At 44.0% G+C, this 20842-nt stretch overlaps 1 protein-coding gene across 9 annotated transcripts in view; it reads left to right on the top strand.

The window, feature by feature from the left end:
- ERI3 (ERI1 exoribonuclease family member 3) overlaps window positions 1-20842 on the top strand; it is a 128387-nt gene that overhangs the window by 5118 nt on the left and 102427 nt on the right. For 5 of the 9 annotated variants that reach the window (XM_040469983.1, XM_040469978.1, XM_040469981.1 and 2 more), the window contains exon 3: window positions 9249-9526. The exons of 2 other annotated variants lie outside the window; for them this stretch is intronic. In XM_040469983.1, the coding sequence (XP_040325917.1) occupies window positions 9272-9526 (255 nt within the window). In that variant the 5' untranslated portion in view covers window positions 9249-9271. The remainder of the gene's footprint in view (window positions 1-9248; window positions 9527-20842) is intronic. 2 more of the 9 variants (XM_040469984.1, XM_040469979.1) reach the window with 1 other exon arrangement.

The following is a 20842-nucleotide window of genomic DNA, read 5'->3' as shown; positions in this document are numbered from 1 at the left end:
ATAAGGTACTGTCAGAGCTAGTGCAGATTTGCCTCCAGATGAAATTGTGTTAGTTTATTGCTGTGATTTCTCTTCCTTCAAGTGAGAGATATGTAGTCATTGCAGAACTGCAGACTGATGCATGCTTTGTCCAGATGTGCTAGAAATGATTTGGGTCCCACTTTATCCACTTGGTCCTGTTGGGTTTTAATTGATGACTGCTTGGACCAGGAAAGCAGATTCCCTTTGGGTCATTGTTTTTAGCCCCTCCCTCTTTGGGGACATTCTTGGGGGAGCCTTGGGTTACAAGAGATTGCTTTGATATGTTCAAAATTGTGCCTTGTGCCCCACAGCTACAGGTAAAATCAAAAGGCAGATAATTTATGGGAGTGTCAGAGCTGGCCGCTGGCACCTCAGGAGGCCATTAGTATGCCTGTTCAGACCCTCTGTGTCCTTGCAATTGATTCCTCTTTGCATGAGCTTGATTTGGGAAGCTGTAGATCTGTGGGTAGTGATTGGATGTGACAGTCCAAACACCGGTCCCTAAATTAATCCTTTTAATAGTATTCCAGCACCAAGGCAATGTAGTGTCTCTCTCTGTCTTTAACTGGGGAGGACAGAATAGGGTGGGCTAGGAAGAAGGAGAAAGAGAAAAAAGAAGCTTTGCTTGGGGCTTAGGGTGTGCTCTGTTCTAACATGTTCTGATTCCAGAGCACTTGAAAAATTTGGGCATATTCATTCAACAAACATTGATTCACACTAACTTTGTGCCTGGTCCTGTGCTGGGTGCTGGGAATACAAAAATGAGTAAAAAAATGTGGTCCTTGCCCTTAAGGATCTGTGTCTATCTCTGTGTTTCTTAGATTTTTTTTTTAAAGTTTATTTATTTTTGAGAGAGAGAGCGCACGTGCACATGTGTGTGCACACAAGCAGGGGAGGAGCAGAGAGAGAGGGAGTCACAGAATCCGAAGCAGGCTCTGTCAGCAAGCAGCTGTCAGCTCAGAGCCGGATGCAGGGCTCAAACTCACCAAGTGTGAGATCATGACCTGAGCCAAAGTCAGACACTTACCCGACTGAGCCACCCAGGCGCCCCATTTCTTAGAGTTTTTAAACTCCTGCACTATTAAGGTGGAAAAAAAAAATCTTATGCTTTTCTTTAATGCTACTTGAAATTTTAAAATGCATTAAAGGGTCTGACAAGAAACAAGTCAAAGAAATTATGCTTTTTTACACACACATGCACACATACACATACCTATACCTGCTATCTTACATCCTTCTCACCTAACTCTGAAAATTATAGTAGGAGAAATAGATTAACTAAAATTTTACAATATAGTGAAACAAAAGTTATGAAATAGGAGTAGAATGTGTTACTGGATCACATTTAAACAGTTAGCTTTCTGATGGAGAGTCAGAGAAAGCTACTAAAAGGGAGTTTTGGGCTGCATTTTGAAGAAGGAGCAATAATTTGCCTGGTGAAAATGGAAGTAACATTCCAAAGGAGGGAAAGTAGCATTTGCCAAGGCACATATTTGTAAAAGGAAACATCACATCTGGGGACCTGAGCAAGTTCTGGTTGTCACCCTGCCCCTGCCAGTTCCTCTGCTCCTCCTCTGGAATTGTGTTTGAGAAGAGGCTTTGAGTTTCTTGTGTTACAGTTGTTTTAGTCCAAGGCACCACTTCCTGTTTCTGTTTTTTGTACCCAAGGCTGCAATTTGTTTTTCTTGTTAAAATGTAATAAATGTATTATGATAACAAATTTGGGTGATTTTGGACAGACTTATCATTGCTTATGGTTGAGTTACTTTTAGTTAAAGCCACACCTTAACTCAAAGGAAAAACTGAAGTTGATATGCATTTTTAGCCCTTTGGATGATCTGGGACTCAATCAAGTAGGGAATGTGTGCCCTCAAACATGGGAGAGGAGAATAGGGCCCTGAAGAACTGAGTGCCTCTGAGGCTTAGTTTTCTTGTATGTAAAATGGGAATACTGTTCCCCACTTTGCCTGAGAGTTGGGAGGGCTGAATGACATGAAATATGTAGATGACTAATACAGTGCCTGGCTTATAATAGATTTTTCAGAAAATCCTGTTTTCCTTTCCTCTTTCTCATGCCTTAACAATATTAGCTCCCTTCTATTGCATACTTTCAACACACCAAGTGCTTTATATACATTGTGTGGTTGAACTGAACCCCAAACAGATAGGTATCATTATTCATTATTATAGTTATTGTTATTAAGAATGTATGGTAGAGAGGTGCCTGGTTGGCTTAATTGGTAGGGCATGCAACTCTTGATCTTGGAGTCATGAGTTTGAGCCCCATGTTAGGTGTGGAGCCTACTTTAAAAAAAAAGAAAAGAAAAGAAAAAAAAAAAAAGAATATGTAGTAGAGTCAGGATTTCAACCTAGACTTGTCTAATTTCAGTGTTTAAACAACCAGGCTGTGTGACTCCTTGTTTCTCTACCCCTGTTTCCAAACAGGATATGGGAGGTTCTTAGTACCTCTCTTCTGGTGTCAGATGCTGTCTACAAGTGTGGGAGGTACTTAAAGGGATACGAGTACATATTATGCCCTTCCTCCATTTCTGTCCTATTTATGGTGTTTTAGGAAACAAACCTTTGCCCTTCTCATGTGCGATGGATGTCACAACTGACTTGTAGGACTTTGCAAAGAAATGTTTCCCAGCTTTGGCCCCCTGAAGGAGTTGGCCCAAACTACTGGGTGTGGCTGGTAAGTTAGCAAACAACAGGCAAATCAGTCACTTCTTTTTATGAGCTGCCTTGAGCTGCTGAGATAGCTAATTGAAGAGGAGAGTAAGCCTCCTGTGGCCTGTGACGTTGCCATCAGAATTTGGTGTTCCTGAAGGTCTCCAGGACTATAGTTACTATAGCTCTCCTGTTAATTTGGGGTTAGCAGCTTCTTCTGAGGTTGGGAATGGTCTCCCCAGCCCTGCTTTGGAGCAGAAGCAGCTGTAGCTACAGGCTGAGGGAGTGACAGGTTGTAGAGAGGAGGAGAGTGTTTTGTTGAGGTGAGGACCTAGCTTTACAGTTCTTGCTTCCATTCCACTTTGGTGCCATCAAAAGTGGTGTAGAGGTTCTAAGGCATGTCAAGCTTTGTTCTGCCTCAACCTGTAGCTTTCAGCAGACTAGACCAAGCCCTCAGGCCCTTGGTCTCCACTGTGAGACTGCAGAGAAGCTTGGGGGTTGGGCGGTGAGGCCTGTTCCTTGTGTTGGGGCATTGGTCTGAAACCCTGGTATGGGAGTTGGGAGCCTTGGGTTATGTTTTTGCTTCCTATGTGAGTCTTGGGCAGCCCTTTTCTCTTCCTGGAGCTCATTTTCCCTAGGTGGCTGTACTGTGTCTCCCATTAGGTTTTCTTTCACCTTGGACAATCTGTGATTTTCACAGAAAGTGCTCTGGCAGCAAAGATGCATTCATTAGATTGAAGATTATGACTTTTGAAGGCAAGCAGTTTATTTATATTTTTCCCGGGCTATTTTTATCTGCCTAATACAGAGCCTGTGACTGAGCAGGTTCCAGACAGGTATTACCGTGTTCTCTGTTGATGCCTCTGTGACTCAGGTGCCTGAGCACTTGTGATACTAAAGGTCAGTTTGGGACAGGGACTTACCCTAGGACTAGGAACTGGGGAAGCTGCAGCTGTCTCAGGTGCTTGTAGTCAGCTGGACTCAGAGTCTGCCTCTAGTGCCTTAGAGTTTCTCTGGAATGTACTCCTGCCTCCCAGTCTGGTTTTCGATGGAATGGATTGAATCCAGAGATGGTATAAGCCTATGTATACCCTCCTCAGAGATTCCAAATACAGGTGACCCTTGAACAACACGGGTTTGAACTGCACAGATCCACTTAACGGTAGATTTTTTTCCCCCATAAATACAGTACAGTACTGTAAATATATTTAAATATATTTTCTCTTCCTTACAGTTTTCTTAACATCTTTATCTTTATTGTATGAATACCATATAGGTTACATATATAAAATATGCATTAGTCAACTGTTTATGTTATTGGTAAGGCTTCTGGTCAACTACTCTTCGTAGTTTTTGGAGATTCAAAAGTTGTAGGCAGATTTTCCACTGCGTGGGGGCAGGGGGAATTGGTGCCCCTATCTCCTGTGTTGTTCAAAGATCAACTGTGTTTGCAGCTGGGGAGATGGGGTGGGAGTAGACCACATATTTCATGATAGCCTTCTCTACTTTCCTATCCCCCAGGTTCCTGTGGCCTGTGTATGTGGATGTTAAAGAATGGGCCCCCTCCCTCTGCTCTCTCTTCCCCCCTCAGTAATGGAAGGCTATAAAATGTCTATTTACCCAAGACACCAGAATGACTCCTCTGTGGTTCCACTAATCTGGTGATTTGGTGCTTCTCTGGTCTCTCAGGTAAATACAGATTGAGGCTTTTTATAAAGGCATATTATTTCCCTCATTAAATGTGTGTTTTGGCACATGCGTTATTTACCTGACCGACAGTAATGGCTGCAGAGGAGCCGTTGGTGTCTGTTGTGTAAATACTCTGCACAGAGACCATCCTCCAGGGGCTGTGGCGCAGACCTGTTTCTCCAAATCAGGCTGGCCCCATGGCAGTCCCTGTTTACCACTGTCCTGTCCCCATTGAGGGGCTGGTCCTTTCATTTTGAGGAGGGAATCATTTATTTTCCTCCTTGCCATAGGCTACTTACTACTTTTATTGCTAGGAGAAGAAAAAGGATGTCTGAGAATAAATGTGTTTAAATCTTGGTCTCTGATGAAAGATGGTATCAAATACATAGAATCATAAACTGATCTTTTGAGTTCTGCCCCTTGACTAGATACTCAAAGTCCCAATTGATGATACAAGTTACAAGCTTATACTCTACAAACTTGTGACTGAAGTATAAACACAGCAATAGGAAAGGGGAATCCCTAAGATGCCAGAGGGTGCAAGACAGATGGGATGCCTCTGCAGGGTGTGCAGGGGTGTTTCCTAAGAAGGCTCTAATGGTGGCAGGAGTGCCCAGTGAGGGGCCATTGAGTGGGAGCTCTTATCATGGAGACTTGATGCATTAAGGGCTGGCTTTTGCTGGCCTCCCTGCTGAAGGAGAGCATATAGCCTACCTTCCATGGGCAATGTGGAGAGATTGCACCCTCACATACCGTCTGTTCTCTCTCCCTCTTTTAAACCACATTGCAGCATATAGATTAAAATCATTTTTAAAAAGTCTCAAATAGGCCAAATTTACATAAAAGTTGGAGTTAGAGTACAAAGAAGTTTTTGTGAAACTGCTTGACCGTTAATGCTGACCTAATGCCCCATCACCCTGAATGCTTTGAGTGTATTTCCTCCATGCAAGGACATTTTCTTACCTAACCACAATACAACCAGCAAAACCAGGAAATTAATATTGGTACCTTACCTCATTCTAATTGTCAAACCCCATTCCAGTTTGCCAGTTGTCCCAGTAGTGTTCTTTTGTAGCAAACTGATCCAGTTCAGAATGTACATTGCATTTAGTTACCAAGTCCCTTTAACCTCCTTTAGACTTTGCTCAGTAAAAGTTCCTTTACATTCATAACGTTGATACTTTTGAAGATTACAGGCTAGTTATTGTGTAGACTGCCCTTCAATTAGGGTTTGTTGAATATTTTCTCATGATTAGACTTAGACTATGCATCTTTGACAGGAATATCACAGAAATGATGCTTTCTTCTCATTGCATCCTATCATGTGGTGCACTGTTTTCATTTATCCCACTATTGATAATGTTCATTTTGATCACTTGATTAAGGTGATGTCTGCCCGGTTTCTTCATTGTATACTTCCTTTTATGATTAATAAGCATTCTGTGAGGAGATAGTTTGAAACTATGTGAATATCCCTCATCAAACTTTCATTAGTTAATTAATTTGTGCTTTATAGACTCATGGTTTCCTTTTTAATTCAATGCAGTATCTATTAATATCATTATTTATTTGCCAGTAGGAGTCCCTTCAAGCTGGCCTCTGCATCCTTTTGATGAGTTGCCTTCATTCTTTGAGCATTTCCTAGCTTTTTGGCCCTAAAACAAGATGTTCCAGACTCATCTTGTACTTTCCCTGCCACAGAATCAACCATTTCTCCAAAGAGCTCTGGTTCTTCCAGAATGTTGTTTAGAAGGCAACTGGGTGCTAGGTGTGCTCATTGCTGCTGGAGTGTTGCTGCTCCCTGGCCCTTCAGGAGACAGAGCTAAAAAATATATGTGTGTGTATATTTATATATTCATACTCATATTTACATTTAGCTTTATTCTTATGTGTTATATATGTCTGATACCATGAGTTCACACTGTTTCCTTCAATTTCAATTTGACACCTTGGATATTTTCCTCTTTCCCTACTTGAATTACATCCTCTAGCCATGAGAAACCTGGTTCTCATTACCCTTAATACACATCCTTCTTTGATCAATCCCTCTGTATGTAACCAGTCTCCCATTGTTGCCATTGCTCTTTCCCTCTCTTGACTGCCTCTTTTACCCTGCCCATGACTCCCTGCATCAGACTTGCCACCATCTCCTGACCCCTTGCCATGCCCTCCACACCCCACATGGGCTCTGACATGCTACATCACACCTTCCTGCCTCTGTATAGTTGCCTTCCTTACTCTGCTTGGGCTCTGATACCCCCCACCCTCACCCCAGACTCTTCTGCTCCCCCCACCTCAACTTGTAGATACCTGTCTTCCTCTGCCACAACTAATGGCTCTAAAACCATTAGATTGAATTTTTCAGGAAAGGAAGAGGAAGAGCTGCTCTTTGTTTCTTGACTCAAGTTGGACTTGGTTTTTAGAAGTAAGGGAAGTATGGAATCCAGTGATTACTGATATATGGAGGCCTGGTCTCCTATCTATTCTCAAGACTTGCTACAAGAAAAACTTGTTGATGTGGGTGAAATCAGGTGAGAAGGCAAGGCCTGCAGGCAAGAGGCTTTTGGTCATCAATGTGTTGTTCGTTGAAGGGATAGGACACAGACAGTATGATGTATGGGGGGTCTAGAGCATCCTGGGCATGCAGGAGATTTTGATGTTACTCTCTGAGATTGCCTTATGCATCATTGGATTTATAGGCCCCAAGTATGAGGATCTGGGCTTGGCCAGGTGGGCATAGCTCAATAGAGTGGTAACTCTAGTGGTAACTACTACTTACTAGTAGTAATACTAGTAGGCTAATATTTATTGAGCCCTTATGTGCCAGACAATGCTCCTAGTGCTTTACATCTGTCCTCTCATTTCATTCTCACTTGAGTAAGAGCTATTACATTTGTCATTTTACAGGTGAGGGTTTGAAGAACAGAGCTTGCCCAAGGTTCCATGGCAAATAAGTGGCTAAGCCAGGATTCAAACCTGGAAGCCCTACTTAATCACGATGCTTAATTGCCTATAGTATTTGGCAGATGGGGTCTGGTTGACTGTATATACTATATATACTATATATACATATTGCCAGACATTAGGACTCTCTAAAGTCCTTATCCCTAGTCTGACTTCAGGGAGTTAGAGAAGAGTTCTAAGGCTCTGAGGGACTTTGGATCCAAATTCTAATGCATAATCTGAGCAGACTGGTGTCTCCCATCTCAGCAAGGCCCCCAGTATTGTTCAGGGTAGGTGATGTGAAGTTATTTTGGATTCTGGCTTTCAAAGGGATATTGGCCTCTTTGCCTTTCCAAGGGATTCTGTAGTGAAATCCAAGCTAGCCTTTGTCTACCCTGAGCTGAGGAGTTTGGACTGTGTTTTGGAAATGCTGTAAAGCCATGGTGTAAAGCAGGCGCTGTGCTCTGTAGGACCACGAAGAACTTAAAATACTTTTCACTTTTCAGTCTTAGACCCTCTGAATCCTCATGGAATCTCACTACAGGGATGGGGAAATTGAGGACCCACACTAGCATGTCTCCTAATAAATATGCAGGCAAGTTATGGTAGGTCATTCAGTGAGTCAGGGGAGAGCCAGGAGGTGGAGTGATACTTGCCATTGTCCAGGCCCGCTCAGGTAGTAGTGACCTCATTGCTTCTGAGTATGCTCTGGACTTCACAGGCTACTGCCCCCTCAACCTGCAGGAGGGGGCCAGTGCCCATTTGTAGCCTTTCAGAGGCAAGCTTTTGGCTCTATTAGAATGGGGCTTCAGAAGGCATAAACTATGGCCATTTCTGCATTGAGCAGTGAGATTTCTTGTTTGACTTTGAGGATTAAAGTTGAGGGAATTTGAATGTTGGGTGTAAGAGGGGTAAACACAAAATTTCTTCTTTGTTCCTTTTTATTTTAAGAAAGTTTGAGTTATTTGTGAGTAAAACTTAGACTTTGATTTTTATATTTAGTTAACCCTCTAAGGAACAGACATTCTGCAAATTTTAAGGGAAAACTTGAAAAGTGATTTGGATTTTTTTTTTTTTTTTGCACATGTTCACTCAGAAAACTTTACTAGACTTTTTTTTTTTTTTTTTTAAGCAATGCTCCCATTACTGCCACATCTGGGTTTTCTCTTTTTCTTCCCTATTTAAAAAAAAAAAAAAAAATCCCACAGTCATTCAGGGCCTCTAGTAGTGAGTATGTCTAAAGGCAGCAAATGTGAAGGCCTGAGGCTGTTGCCAGCTGTGCTCTCCAGGCGTCATTCATTCCCCCAGGGTGCCACTTACTGGTGTGGGGGCTGGGGAGCCACCAGCAAGCTCCCCTGTGATTGGCTGTGTTCCATTTCACCTTGGGAGAAGGGAGGAGGATATGTGGAGATGTGAGACATGCAGGAAGGCCAGGGGCAAATGGTTTGTAATGGAGCTGAGGAGGGAATCTTGGGCGTTTTCCACTGTTTGTCTGAGTCTCCTTAGCTCCCAGGACTGATTGTGCAGCTGGGTCACCTCATGTTACTTTGGGAACCTTAGCTCTATGTTAACTGTTGCCACCTGAGAAATGACCACAGAATTTTTCTCTCTCTTCTCTTTTGAACTTTAGAGCTCCGTTTAAAGATGAAGGCCAGCGTTGCAGGTTGTTTTGAGAATGATCTTGGAGACTCAGAGCTGTCATAATGCTGCAGCGGCCAGTATTAGGGTCTTGAACTTCAGTAATAAATACTGTTGATTTAGAAAAGGGGCCCAGAAACACTGGGGAGTGGTTCATGTTGTGTGACTATTCCTGAAGACCAGATGGAACAGGGCCACAGTGGGAGGGGAGTAACCCAGGCTCTTTGTTCTTTTTTTTTTCCTCTTTCTTTCTTTTTTTTTTTTTTTTTAAACTTTCCTCCCCTAAGTTTTAGATGCTTCTGGATGTTCAATGCTAGCACCTTTACAGACTGGAGCAGCTCGATTTTCTTCATATTTACTTTCAAGAGCAAGAAAAGTGCTGGGCTCCCACTTATTTTCTCCCTGTGGTGTTCCGGAGTTCTGCTCCATATCCACCAGAAAACTGGCGGCCCACGGCTTTGGCGCATCCATGGCGGCAATGGTGCCCTTTCCTCCCCAGAGGTATCACTACTTTTTAGTGCTGGACTTTGAGGCCACGTGCGACAAGCCACAGATTCATCCTCAGGTAACTGTTGCATCATTGCTTCAGAAAAGGTGGGGTGGGCAAGGAGGGAGGGAGGATAGTCTTGCTTTCTGGGTTCCAGAGGAACTTTCTCATGTCTTCCTGGCTTTTAGCTACTCATCTGGAGTTCCTGCCTGGGAAACCGGACTTGGTTCAGGCATGCTAGGGTAAGGTAGACCTGAGAAGTCTCTGGAGAGAACTGGGCATATTGTTTCTCTCTGGTCTCAGCCTTTGGGAATCAAAATATTTCCTTTGGTCCCATCCTTTCTCTCTCCTTTCCCTTCCCTCCTTCCTTCTCCTGCTATTGCTGCATGTTCTTTTAAGGAATACTGTGGTAGTCAGCCTCAAGATGGCACCCGATGATCCTTGACTCCTGATATTCATACCCTTGGTAGTTTCTCTCCCACACATCAGAGCTAGCCGCGTATAACCAATAGAACACAGTGGAAAGGACATTGTGTGATTTCTGAGGCTAAGCCATAAAAAGCACTATAGTTCACCTTGCTCTTTTGGATCGGTCACTCTGTAGGAAGCCAGCTGCCATGCATGCATTGAGGACTCTCAAACAGCCTGTGGAGAGGCATGGGTGTACAGGAACTGAGGTTCTTAGCTAAAAACCAGTACCAGCTTGCCAGTCGTGTGTCTTGGTGCCGTCTTGGAAGTGAATCCACCAGCCCCAGTGGACATCTGACTTCAACCTCAGGAGAGACCCTGGGCCAGGCTGGTCAGCTGAGCCATTCCTGAATTCTTGGTTTGCAGAAACTGTGAGAGATAAGAAATGATTAGTGATGTTTTGAACGAATGAGTTTGGGGATGATGTGTTTTGCAGCATTAGATAACCTGAAGAAGTACAACTGTTGGTCTGTTAGGAAAATTTCTTTGCTTCCTTTTTTTTCTTAGTCATCAACTGTGTTCAGAGACTTTTTACAAACTTTTAAGGTAGTGCTACTAGGAAGCTTGGTTTAGCAGCAGAGAGGTACCTGTGCTTGCTGTTTGTTTTTGGGGAATGATTGGGAGCTGATGTGACAGTTCATTGTAGTGTGGGAACCTTGAGTATGCCCAGCTCTAGGACTGTAACTCTTCCCTGTGGGGCTGGGCTATTAGGTGAGTAATTTTGGGATGTGTAGACATGTTAGTCTGGGAAAAGCTTTCAGTGGTAGGGTGGAGGAAGAAAAGGGGACTATAACATCAGGCACTTGGGAGACTGGAGGAGTGGGGTCCATTCAGAGATACTGGGTTCATTTCTCTTGGTTGTTTTTTTTCCCATCAAGAGGTTCTGTCTTTAGAATAGTAGATTATTTTCCATAAAGCAGATGCCACCACACTTTTGCCTTCCTCTTTCTCTCTCCTCTTTCCTGTTCTACTGTCAAGTAGTGGTCTGTCTTTGGGAATATGGGAATCAGGCCTGTGGAGGCTTGGGAAGACAGGAGCAGGATGAGGAGAATGTCCCGAGGGAAAGACCTTTGTATAAAAGGGAAGGAATGTGGTTTGGGTGCTACCTGAGCCACGCTTAACTTTTTTAGCGTCTTGCTCCTGCCCATGCTGTAGAGTCTTTTCTGCCTCCCCAAACTATTGGAGATTCTGTGGTGGGTGTGCCTGGGTGATGGGGTGGGAATTTGGGTTACATACGTTCTCTCGGGTTAGGAATCAGGGATCCGTATCCTAACATACCGTATTATTTCCCTTACTGATGTACATTCCAATTACTGAGTAAGCCCTAATGGGATGGGGGTCCAAAATCTAAGACATCCGTATTGCGTATGATTCATCCCTTTTCTGAACTCTCATGATCACTTGGCACTTCCTTTATGGCTTTTTCTGCGCTCTGCTTTCTGGCACATGCCTATGTATGTTTATTTCTGCATTTTTCAGTTAGATTATAAGCCCAGATAATTATGTAGCTCTGTTCTCTTGTCCTACAGAGGGTCCTGTCAATGTTGCTCAAGGTGAAGCCTGATTTATGCCTGAATTTGGTCTGTCAGTATCACCTTTCATCTCTCTTTCAAGGGCATTGTTCTACTTATTTATTTATTGCAATGCTGAAGATATAATGCAATACAGATTTAAATCCCACGTATCACCAACTTCCCACCCAGACTAAGGCACCACAGCCTTTCTGACCTAGGCTGAGGTAGGACTCCATGCCGTTTACCAGGATCTGGGCCTGATTAAAGATTATCTCCAGAATCAATGAACCCTGATGATGTGATTCCAAGGGCACTTAAAGAATTGGCTGCCCTGGTTCATTATTAGAAAGCATTAGCTGTTGCTTTAGAGAATTCAGAGAGAAGCATTTGCTGTCTTGCTTATCTTTAAAAGGGGAATACGAATGATCTTGGAAATTATAGACCCGTTAGTTTACTGTGATTCCAGAGAAGATACTTGACCTGATCGTCAGATAATCAATCAGCAAACAGCTAGAAGAGCATAGGGTACTGAGTAATAACTTACATGGGTTTGCGAAGAAGAGCAAATCCTGTCAGATCAATCTAACTTCTTGCTGTGACATAGTGATGGATTTGAGTGGATCTGGGGTAAGTGATAAATGTAATGCATCTCTACTTCATTAAGCCTCCACAATGCTGTGATCAACAGGTAGGAAGGTGAGTTTGGGGCCAGGCAGCTCTGTTGGACTACCCATTGGACCATTTTCAGGAAAGGAATGGGTAGTTCAGGAGTGATTTGAAACTTGTTGTTTGTGGCAGCTTAGAGCCTCTCTGTCTCTTAAAAAAAAAAAATCTTCTATAAAGTTTGCAGGTAGCAGGATCCTGATAGGATTCAGGGAAATTTTGGAAGATGCAGTGGAGAAGGTTGACAGTCCTACATAGGACAGCATCCTTCCCCTGGGGTCATCCTTCTACTGAGGTCATCATTAGAGCCTCTGTGCTGTTTAGGTCTTTCAGTCAGCAGGGGCAGTGGAGAAATTGGAAAAGCTCAGGATAAGAGGGAAAACAAATCATTAGGGGCACAAAAATAGGACTTAGAAAAGAAATAGAATATGGTTTTGGTGACTGATTTCTTGTCCAGACTAAATAAATTCATCATATGGGAAGTAGTTGTTCCAAGGAGTATAATAATAACTTGCTCCTCATTTTAATAAGGATTAAAAAAAAGAAATGTATTTATTTATTTTTTGTTTGTTTTTTAATGTTTATGCATTTATTTTGAGAGAGAAAGAGAGCGAGCAAGCACGAGTTGGGGAGGGATAGAGAGAGAGGGAGAGAGAGAATTCCAAGCAGACTCCACTCTGTCAGCGCTGAACGGACCCAGCACAATGCAAGGCTTGATCCCACAGACTGCAAGATCACAACCCAAGCAGAAATCAAGAGTTGGTTGCTCAACCAACTGAGCCACCCAGGTGCCCCAAAAAGAAATGAATTCAAATGGAAACCGGAAAGATTGAGATTTTGGATGAGAATGAAAATGAACTCTTTTTTTTTTTTTTTCAACGTTCATTTATTTTTTGGGACAGAGAGAGACAGAGCATGAACGGGGGAGGGGCAGAGAGAGAGGGAGACACAGAATCGGAAACAGGCTCCAGGCTCTGAGCCATCCGCCCAGAGCCTGACGCGGGGCTCGAACTCACGGACCGCGAGATCGTGACCTGGCTGAAGTCGGACGCTTAACCGACTGCGCCACCCAGGCGCCCCGAAAATGAACTCTTAACAAGAGACAGGAAAAGGACTAGAAGATGGGCTGCAAGTTGAATCAGCCCTCCCTAGTGTTCTTTCAGAATGGGCTACCCACTTGGCAGAGACACTTTATGGGCAAGGGCTGCGTGCCTCCTGGGGATGGGCTTGGGACTGAATCAGATCATCCCAGCTCTCCTCCTGCCTAGCTCCCAGTTGCTTTCAAATACTCGAGTCCTCTGCATTGTACATTTCTGATCCTTATGGGAGTGTGCCATTACCCCTTGGGGGTGGAAGAGGCAGAAACAAGTTTGGGGCCAGGATCTTTCTGGATGCTTGGCATGGGGTTCATTTTTCTGATCTGTCTCTGATCTTCAGAAGTCCCTGAATCAGCTTATTGGGACTGTCCTAAAGGAATGGCGTTGTGAAAACTAACAAGTGTAAGCTCTGTTATACTTGGGTGAGTAACAGTATTGGTTATAAACATGGTAAAACATCTGGTATTTTCCATTTATCATCATTTTTGCTGTTTATTCTTGCACTTTGTTCAGCTAGGTGAAACTGGAGTGGTCTGCCCGTAAAAGGCTTCACTTTCTGGTTTTTGCACTCTTTGTTTTACGTTTTGATTCAGATTAACATGATAGATATTGGCTGAATGTGAGACTTTTACATTTGAAAACATTTTTTCACTTAAATGTTAATTTAGATGGTTTAAGTTGCTTTAGAGACTCTCAATTTGAGAAATACAATTCCTTTCTTGCTTTAGGAATCCTTTCCTGATAGGGAAGTAGGTTTTTATCTGGTTTAGGAGAATCCTGACTCCTTTGTCCTGGCTAGCAGGAGTTCGTGTTGCTCATTTTGGTGTGGATGTGCATGGAATAATGGTGGTTGTGACACTAAGGCCCAGGAAGCAGCCTGAAAGCTTTGGTGGGATCTTTAATTGTCCATCTTTAACCTGGGGGCAGGTTCTTTCACCACCTTAGTATTTAGAAAGGAACAAAAGCAAATGTAAGTGAGGACAATGAGGTATAGGCCACAGCACAAGGAGAAAAGAAGTAACCCTCAGCTATCCGGATGGCCAAGGAGAAGGTAGCCCAGCTCTCCTTATCTGGGGAGCCATGTCCTAGCTGCTGCCTACCCTGCCTCACTGAGTGCCCTCTGGCTGGGCATCAGGTTCTGGGGTGTAGTCTTTTTTCTCACTAATCTGCAGCAGCCCTGCCAACTGTTTTCCTTCTCATCTGTATTCAAGTGCCCATAACTTGGGAGAAAAATGACCTTTGGGGTTGAGGTTTTCTAGTGTTTGGTCTTTGTCCACAGGGGCTTTTTTTTTTTTTTTTTTAAGGAAACCTTGAAGAAACTCCATCTGCATTTTGAGTTAGAACCATGAGTAAAGGAGTTTCTTTTTTATAGAAAATTGTCCAGATGCTGGGTTATTTGGGGAGGGTAGGGTGGGGGAAGTTTCATAGTGACAGGAGAAGGAATAATATAGAAGAGAGGCATTTGGAGGTTTTCAGTATGACTTAGAGCTGGTACATCATTATTAGTCCTTTGTGAGAGAGACATTTTGGAAAACTTTACAGGAAATTGGTTAAGATCCCTACAAATCAAACTATATCGATTCCCTTCTTCTTTATTTAGGGCTGAAAGGCAGAATCCCCCTACCACCTACCCCCTCCCCCATCCAGTGTGCACACATGCACACCGCTCTTACCGTGTGCTACCTTGGTTCCTGTACACTCCCAAGTGGACAGAAAGGCAGTTCCCTAGAGAAAGAACCCACTCTTCCCTCCCCATTCACTTGTCCTAGTCACAGCCCCTCCAAGTAGGAGGGGTCTGGCCAGGGTTTTTATTGCGAGGGCCCGGTTGTTGGGTTGTGGTCCATCTGCCTGTGGCCCCAAGTCAGCCTGCATTTTTTTCTGTACAGACAGGCAAAGGCGCTGACGCTATTCTTCTAAACTGGGAAATGAAATGCAAAACCGACGTTAATGTAACATTATGGTCGAGATTAAATGCACCAAAATCAGGAAATTCAAAGTTATGCTTCCCACAGCAACTATAACTCAGCCTCATCTGGCGTGTGTAGTATTTTGTGTTAGTGCGGATGGTGTTATATGTTAAGACATTAAAGTTAACACCATAAGCAGAGCACAAAATGCTTGAGGGGGCTGAGTTATGACGACTGTGTGAGCTGTAAGTGTTCTTGCACAGGCTCCCGACTCCTGGTATAATTTTTCCCTTGCCCATCAGACCAATTATTGCCTTTCTTTTTACTTATATCTCTGCTTTAACACGCCCTTCTTCCAGGGTCACCATAAATGAATTCCTCTATTGGTGGCCAGTGATGGTGGTAGGAATGGGACAGCCCACTAGGCCCTTTTGTCCCTTTTGTTGCTGCCTCCATAAAAATGGTGCTTCCCCCTCCATCTCCAAAAGCCCCCCCCCCCCCCCCCCGTTCACGGGCTGCTGTTTCCTGGTGGTCCCTCATAGGGACCCCCCCCACCTCCCCGCTATCCCTTTTCTTTGACTGTCACTGTAGCTCCTCACAACCACTCCCCGAATGGGAACAAGCATTTGCTGTGTTCAGGTTTTGGCCCTGTTGTAACTTCACGTGAGAGCTGAAGGGGCCCTTCTTTATTTGGAGCAGACATAGCAATGTAGAAGTAAAATATACATCCCAGGGAGTGGAGCACTGATGCATGGTGGTGCTGCCTTATGTGTTTGGCATAGCAGAGGTACAGATCGAAGTGGGTTTATTTGCTCTATTCAGACTGCTTCTCTATCTTCCTCAGGGTTTATACCTTCAAGCTGCTGTGGTGTGTAGTTAGGGCTATGGAGTTGCCTGGGAGTGGGACCAGGAACTTTCCTTGGGGAGCATTGGGTCATTGGTAACAAAATCACCACATAATTTAGTACAAATCAAGAAACCTCCCCCTAGCCTCTTATTATCCTGGTGGCCTCCCCAGGGCTGACACAGCTGTTGGAATGCAGATTTTGTTAGACACTGGGCTAAGGTTGGTGGTGGGGAAGAGTTCTAAAGAATAGAGCCATTGATAAATGATGAATGAAATCAGGGACTGTAAATGAACAGTGACACTGAGCTGCCCTTTAATCAAGTAAGCAAAGGAATGGGGAGGACCTTATTCTCTGTAACTACCTTAGAGGCAATGCAAAGGCCTCTCTTTACTCTTGGGTTAGTAACTTCAAGCTCTGTATTAGATGCTGGGGACATAGAAACAAGTAAGAAATGATTCCTACCCTCAAGGAGCTCATAGTCTAGGAGGGTAAACCTACATGTAACCACTGTTAAGTGTTTGATTACATCACGTAGGTAAGTACTTGGTGCAGTGGGGACTCAAAGAATGATCAACCCTGCTCACAATGTGGAGGAGAGGTCACATGGGCTTCATGTTAAGAGAAATTTAGGAGATTTAAGAGGCCAAGTCGGCCTGTGGCCTCTCAGAACTTTTGCAGCAGGAATGAAAGAAGGTGCTCACAGAGTAAGCCACGATGAATTGGCCTAAGTCTGAAAAACTGACCTGGATTGCAGGGTCGTGTGTGGGAGTGCTGAAGATGAGGAAGAGGGAGAATGAAGACTTTGTACGTGGCAAATATTTCACTGTTTGGTTAGTAGGATTATCTGTATTGGTTATATGGTGCTTCTCACATTCAAGCTAGCAGGTCTTATTGGGATGTTGTGAGAGTGTAAAGGCCAGAAGAGGTTTGAGAGAATTTTAGCCAATAAAGTATGGGCCAAAAGGTAAGGGTCAGCATAAAAATATGTAAACTGAGAGAAAAAAAATACGTAAGCTGAGGCCCTGAATCATTGTCAGGGGAAGCTAATCCAACTGCTATTGAAGGTAGCACAGGGTTGGGCTACTTGGCCTTTTGGGGGAAGCAAGGGCTGGAGAATGACATGGCACCTCCCTCTGACCTCCGAAAGTATTGGCAGTTTGGATTTGGATCTGCTAGACATCCCTTGGGAAGACCCACCTTCCATAGACCATGGAGGTTTAGACCCTTCAAACAGATAAAGAGCTGGCTGACTAACATTGAGGGATGAGATGGAAGGATTAATGAAGAAATAGACCTGGGTGACAAGAGAAGATGTGCTAGAGCAGAGGTGACTGGAGGGCATAAGGTTGTAGGGGGTGGTGAGCTCTCCCTCTGAGCAGCAGCAACAGATACACAGCCATAGAAAAAAAGCAGGTAGTGGAGATGTGAAATCCAGGGTAAGTCCATAGGCTTCACTTCTCCCTGCCTCCATCCTGTCTTGTTTTTCTTCTCCCCCAATATTGATTACATTTCTTGCTTTGTAGACTGATCCCAGTTGTTTGACATGAGGAAACTGATATTAGGAGATGCCTTTTCCATCTCTTTGTCTTGTTGGGGAAAAGGATCCTGCATCATTTTGATTAAGATGCCATTGGGGTAACTATTTTTTATTCTCTTATCCTGGGTGTTCACAATACTTAAAAAAACCCCACAGCTATACATTTATGTGATGAGTTTTGAGCTCTAGCTGTGAAAATTGAGTCTTAGCCTAAAAGCCTGAAACAAGAGTATTCCCAGATTGACACTAGCTCCCCAGCCTGGCAGGTCTGCAGCAGAAGGTTGAGCAGGCTGGAACAGGCAGAGAAGGGTTTGTGTGTTTAGAGTGCTGCCACGGGCAAAGCCCTGTTAGGTGCTGAGAGAATCAGAAAGAAGGTAAGTAGACTCTGGAGGGAGAGACAAACATCAGCAAAGCTTTTAATTTGATGTACACGTACCTTGGAATAGGTTGCTGTTTTGGTCCTATCCCTGTATGTAGTGGCTAATGGGAGATCTTGGTCTGTGGGCAGCAAAACAGATCTGTTACATGAGCAGTGCAGTTCTGTTCCAGTGCTGTGGTATCTAGTATCCAGTGGTAGTATCTGGTAGTACCTGTTCCAGTGCTATGGTATCCAGTGCTGAGTATCTAGTCCTAGGGAGGCCCTTTTAGCCAAGGTTTGGTCTAAAGTCTAAATGCTGGCAGAAGTTCTTATGTGGAGATGCTGATGTTGCTGAAAGGAAAGGAGCGTACCAAGTCCGCTGGGAGGCAAAGTTGGTGAGCCAGAAGAGGAAGTGTGAAGGTGTTGTTGAATGGAATAGAAGAAACAGATGTTGCAAGCCAGGGTTCATGGGAATGGAGTGAAAGTGTTCTAAGGGGTTAAAAAATGGACGTGGGGAACCTGATTAGGAGGCGTTATTTGTTGTTTTTTTTTTATTATTATTTATTTATTTATTTATTTATAGATTTTAAAAAATTTTTTTTCAACGTTTATTTATTTTTGGGACAGAGAGAGACAGAGCATGAACGGGGGAGGGGCAGAGAGAGATGGAGACACAGAATCGGAAACAGGGTCCAGGCTCTGAGCCATCAGCCCAGAGCCTGACGTGGGGCTCCAACTCACGGACCGCGAGATCGTGACCTGGCCGAAGTCGGACGCTTAACCGACTGCGCCACCCAGGCGTCCCTGGGAGGCGTTATTTGAAAGTGATGTTAGTAGGTTAGACTAAGGCAATGATGGTAGGGATGGAGAGAAGAAATTATGTGTTGTAGCTTTTAGATGTGCTGGGGGGAAAATGAGCTTGAGAACCATGCTTTGAAGTAGCTTGTAGCTCATTTGGATACTGGTGGGCTCCTAGGAGTCAGTGGTACTAAGAGATTTGGCAAGGGTAAAGATGGAACCTATGATTGTTGTAAATGGGGTGCTCTGAACTGAAGATCTATACTAAGGAGATCTGATAAGGTGAGTTCTGTAGTGGTGATATAAGTAGGATCTTTAAAAAAATTTTTTTTTGGGGACGCCTGGGTGGCGCAGTCGGTTAAGCGTCCGACTTCGGCCAGGTCACGATCTCGCGGTCCATGAGTTCGAGCCCCGCGTCAGGCTCTGGGCTGATGGCTCAGAGCCTGGAGCCTGTTTCTGATTCTGTGTCTCCCTCTCTCTCTGCCCCTCCCCCGTTCATGCTCTGTCTCTCTATGTCACAAAAATAAATAAATGTTGAAAAAAAAATTAAAAAAAAAATTTTTTTTTAACGTTTATTTATTTTTGAGAGAGACAGAGTATGAGTGGGGGAGGGGCAGAGAGAAAGGGAGACCAAAGCCAGAGCAGCCTCCAGGGTCTGAGCAAGCGGTCAGCACAGAGCCTGACTCAAGGCTCAAACTCACAAACTATGAGATCATGACCTGAGCCAAAGTCGGACGCTTAACCAACTGAGCCAGTAGGATCTTTTTGATCCTTGTTTGGTCCTACCTAAGGGAGGTAGGTAGTAATGATTAGGTAATTGGATGATAACCGGAAAGAAAGCTTGGAACCTTGTTCTCCAAAAGTGTGATAGAACTGAGAGCCACGGCTTAAGAGTGTGGTGTTTGGAAATGGAGTCCAGGGACTCTGTCTGCATTGTTGACAGGTTTTTTTTTTGTTTTGTTTTGTTTTCCCCAGTGCTAGTAGCATTTGAATGAAAGGCCAACTAATAGACTGGAAGGGATTGGTAGTTAGTTGGGGATGGCGGAACTAGGGACTGAAGAATGGCATATGAAACATGCCATTTTGATCAGGTATACTTTCACTAGAAAGGTAAGTGACTAGAGAAACAAGGCCAGGGTAGGCCTTAAAAGGAAGTTCATGGTAGTTGGTTGATGTTGGTAAGGAATCCTTAGTGTGGTGCCTCAGGATCTTGTGAGAATTGACTGTGATCCTGTTCCAGATCTGTGGGCCAAAGTTAGGTCTTTCTCAAGAAGTCTTCATAGGAGAAGTATCCAGTCCTGCTTTTTGATTCATTTGGACAGAAGGAAGGTAATTTTCTGGAGAGCGTAGTGTGAGTGCTCTGTGGGTAGCTGATGCCCCGATCTTGACAATATTTGTCAAGGGAGCAAGCATTGTCATGAAAGAAGACCTCTTGCCGGTTCCCTAACAGAGAGGTGCCAACTTCCTCAATAAAGTTCTGGGATGTGACATGCCAATTTTTCTCCCCTGGATTGTGGCAGCAAGGAGAATGAAGTTTCTGATGGCAAGAACCAGGAGTAGTTGGGAGATCTAAAGGGCTTGTCCCAGGTGCTTGAAAGTGGGCCAACTAAGGGTTTGATGTGAGAAAGGAACTGACACCTGTGGCTCAGATTCTCACTTGGTCAGTATATCTGTGATCAGGAGGTAGTTTCATAAATGTTCTAGACTATATCTTTGTTATTCAAAGTGTGGTCTAACAGCCAGCAGCATCCTCATCATCTAGGAGCTTGTTAGAAATGCTTGTTAGAAATATCAGGCCCTAATCCAGCACTAAATACAATCTGTAATTTGACAAGAGTTTTGGATAACTTGAAGTCTGAGAAACACTGCTCTAGTCTAAACCAATGGTTCTCAAACTTTAGCATCAGAATTGTGATCAGAATCACCTGGAAAGCTGGCCACAGATTGCTGGCCCCACCCTCAGGGTTTCTGATCCAGAGTCTGGGGCAGAGGCCAGGAATTTGCATTTCTAATAAACTCCCAAGTGAGGGGATGCTCCCTGTGAGGGAACAGGCTTTGAGAACCACTGACCTCCCTAGCTTTTTCGTCTGTAAAATAAGACAGTGATTCCTGCCTGCCTTACAGAGATATGGGATCAAATGAGCCAATGTGTGAGAAAAGTATTCAGTTCATCGTAGGCAGGATGTCAATCTGTGTATTGCTTG

Source organism: Herpailurus yagouaroundi, unplaced genomic scaffold, assembly GCF_014898765.1.
Source record: "Herpailurus yagouaroundi ecotype Mexico unplaced genomic scaffold, PumYag 77, whole genome shotgun sequence".
NCBI lineage: Eukaryota > Metazoa > Chordata > Mammalia > Carnivora > Felidae > Herpailurus > Herpailurus yagouaroundi.
This window is presented reverse-complemented; position numbering and strand designations above follow the sequence as displayed.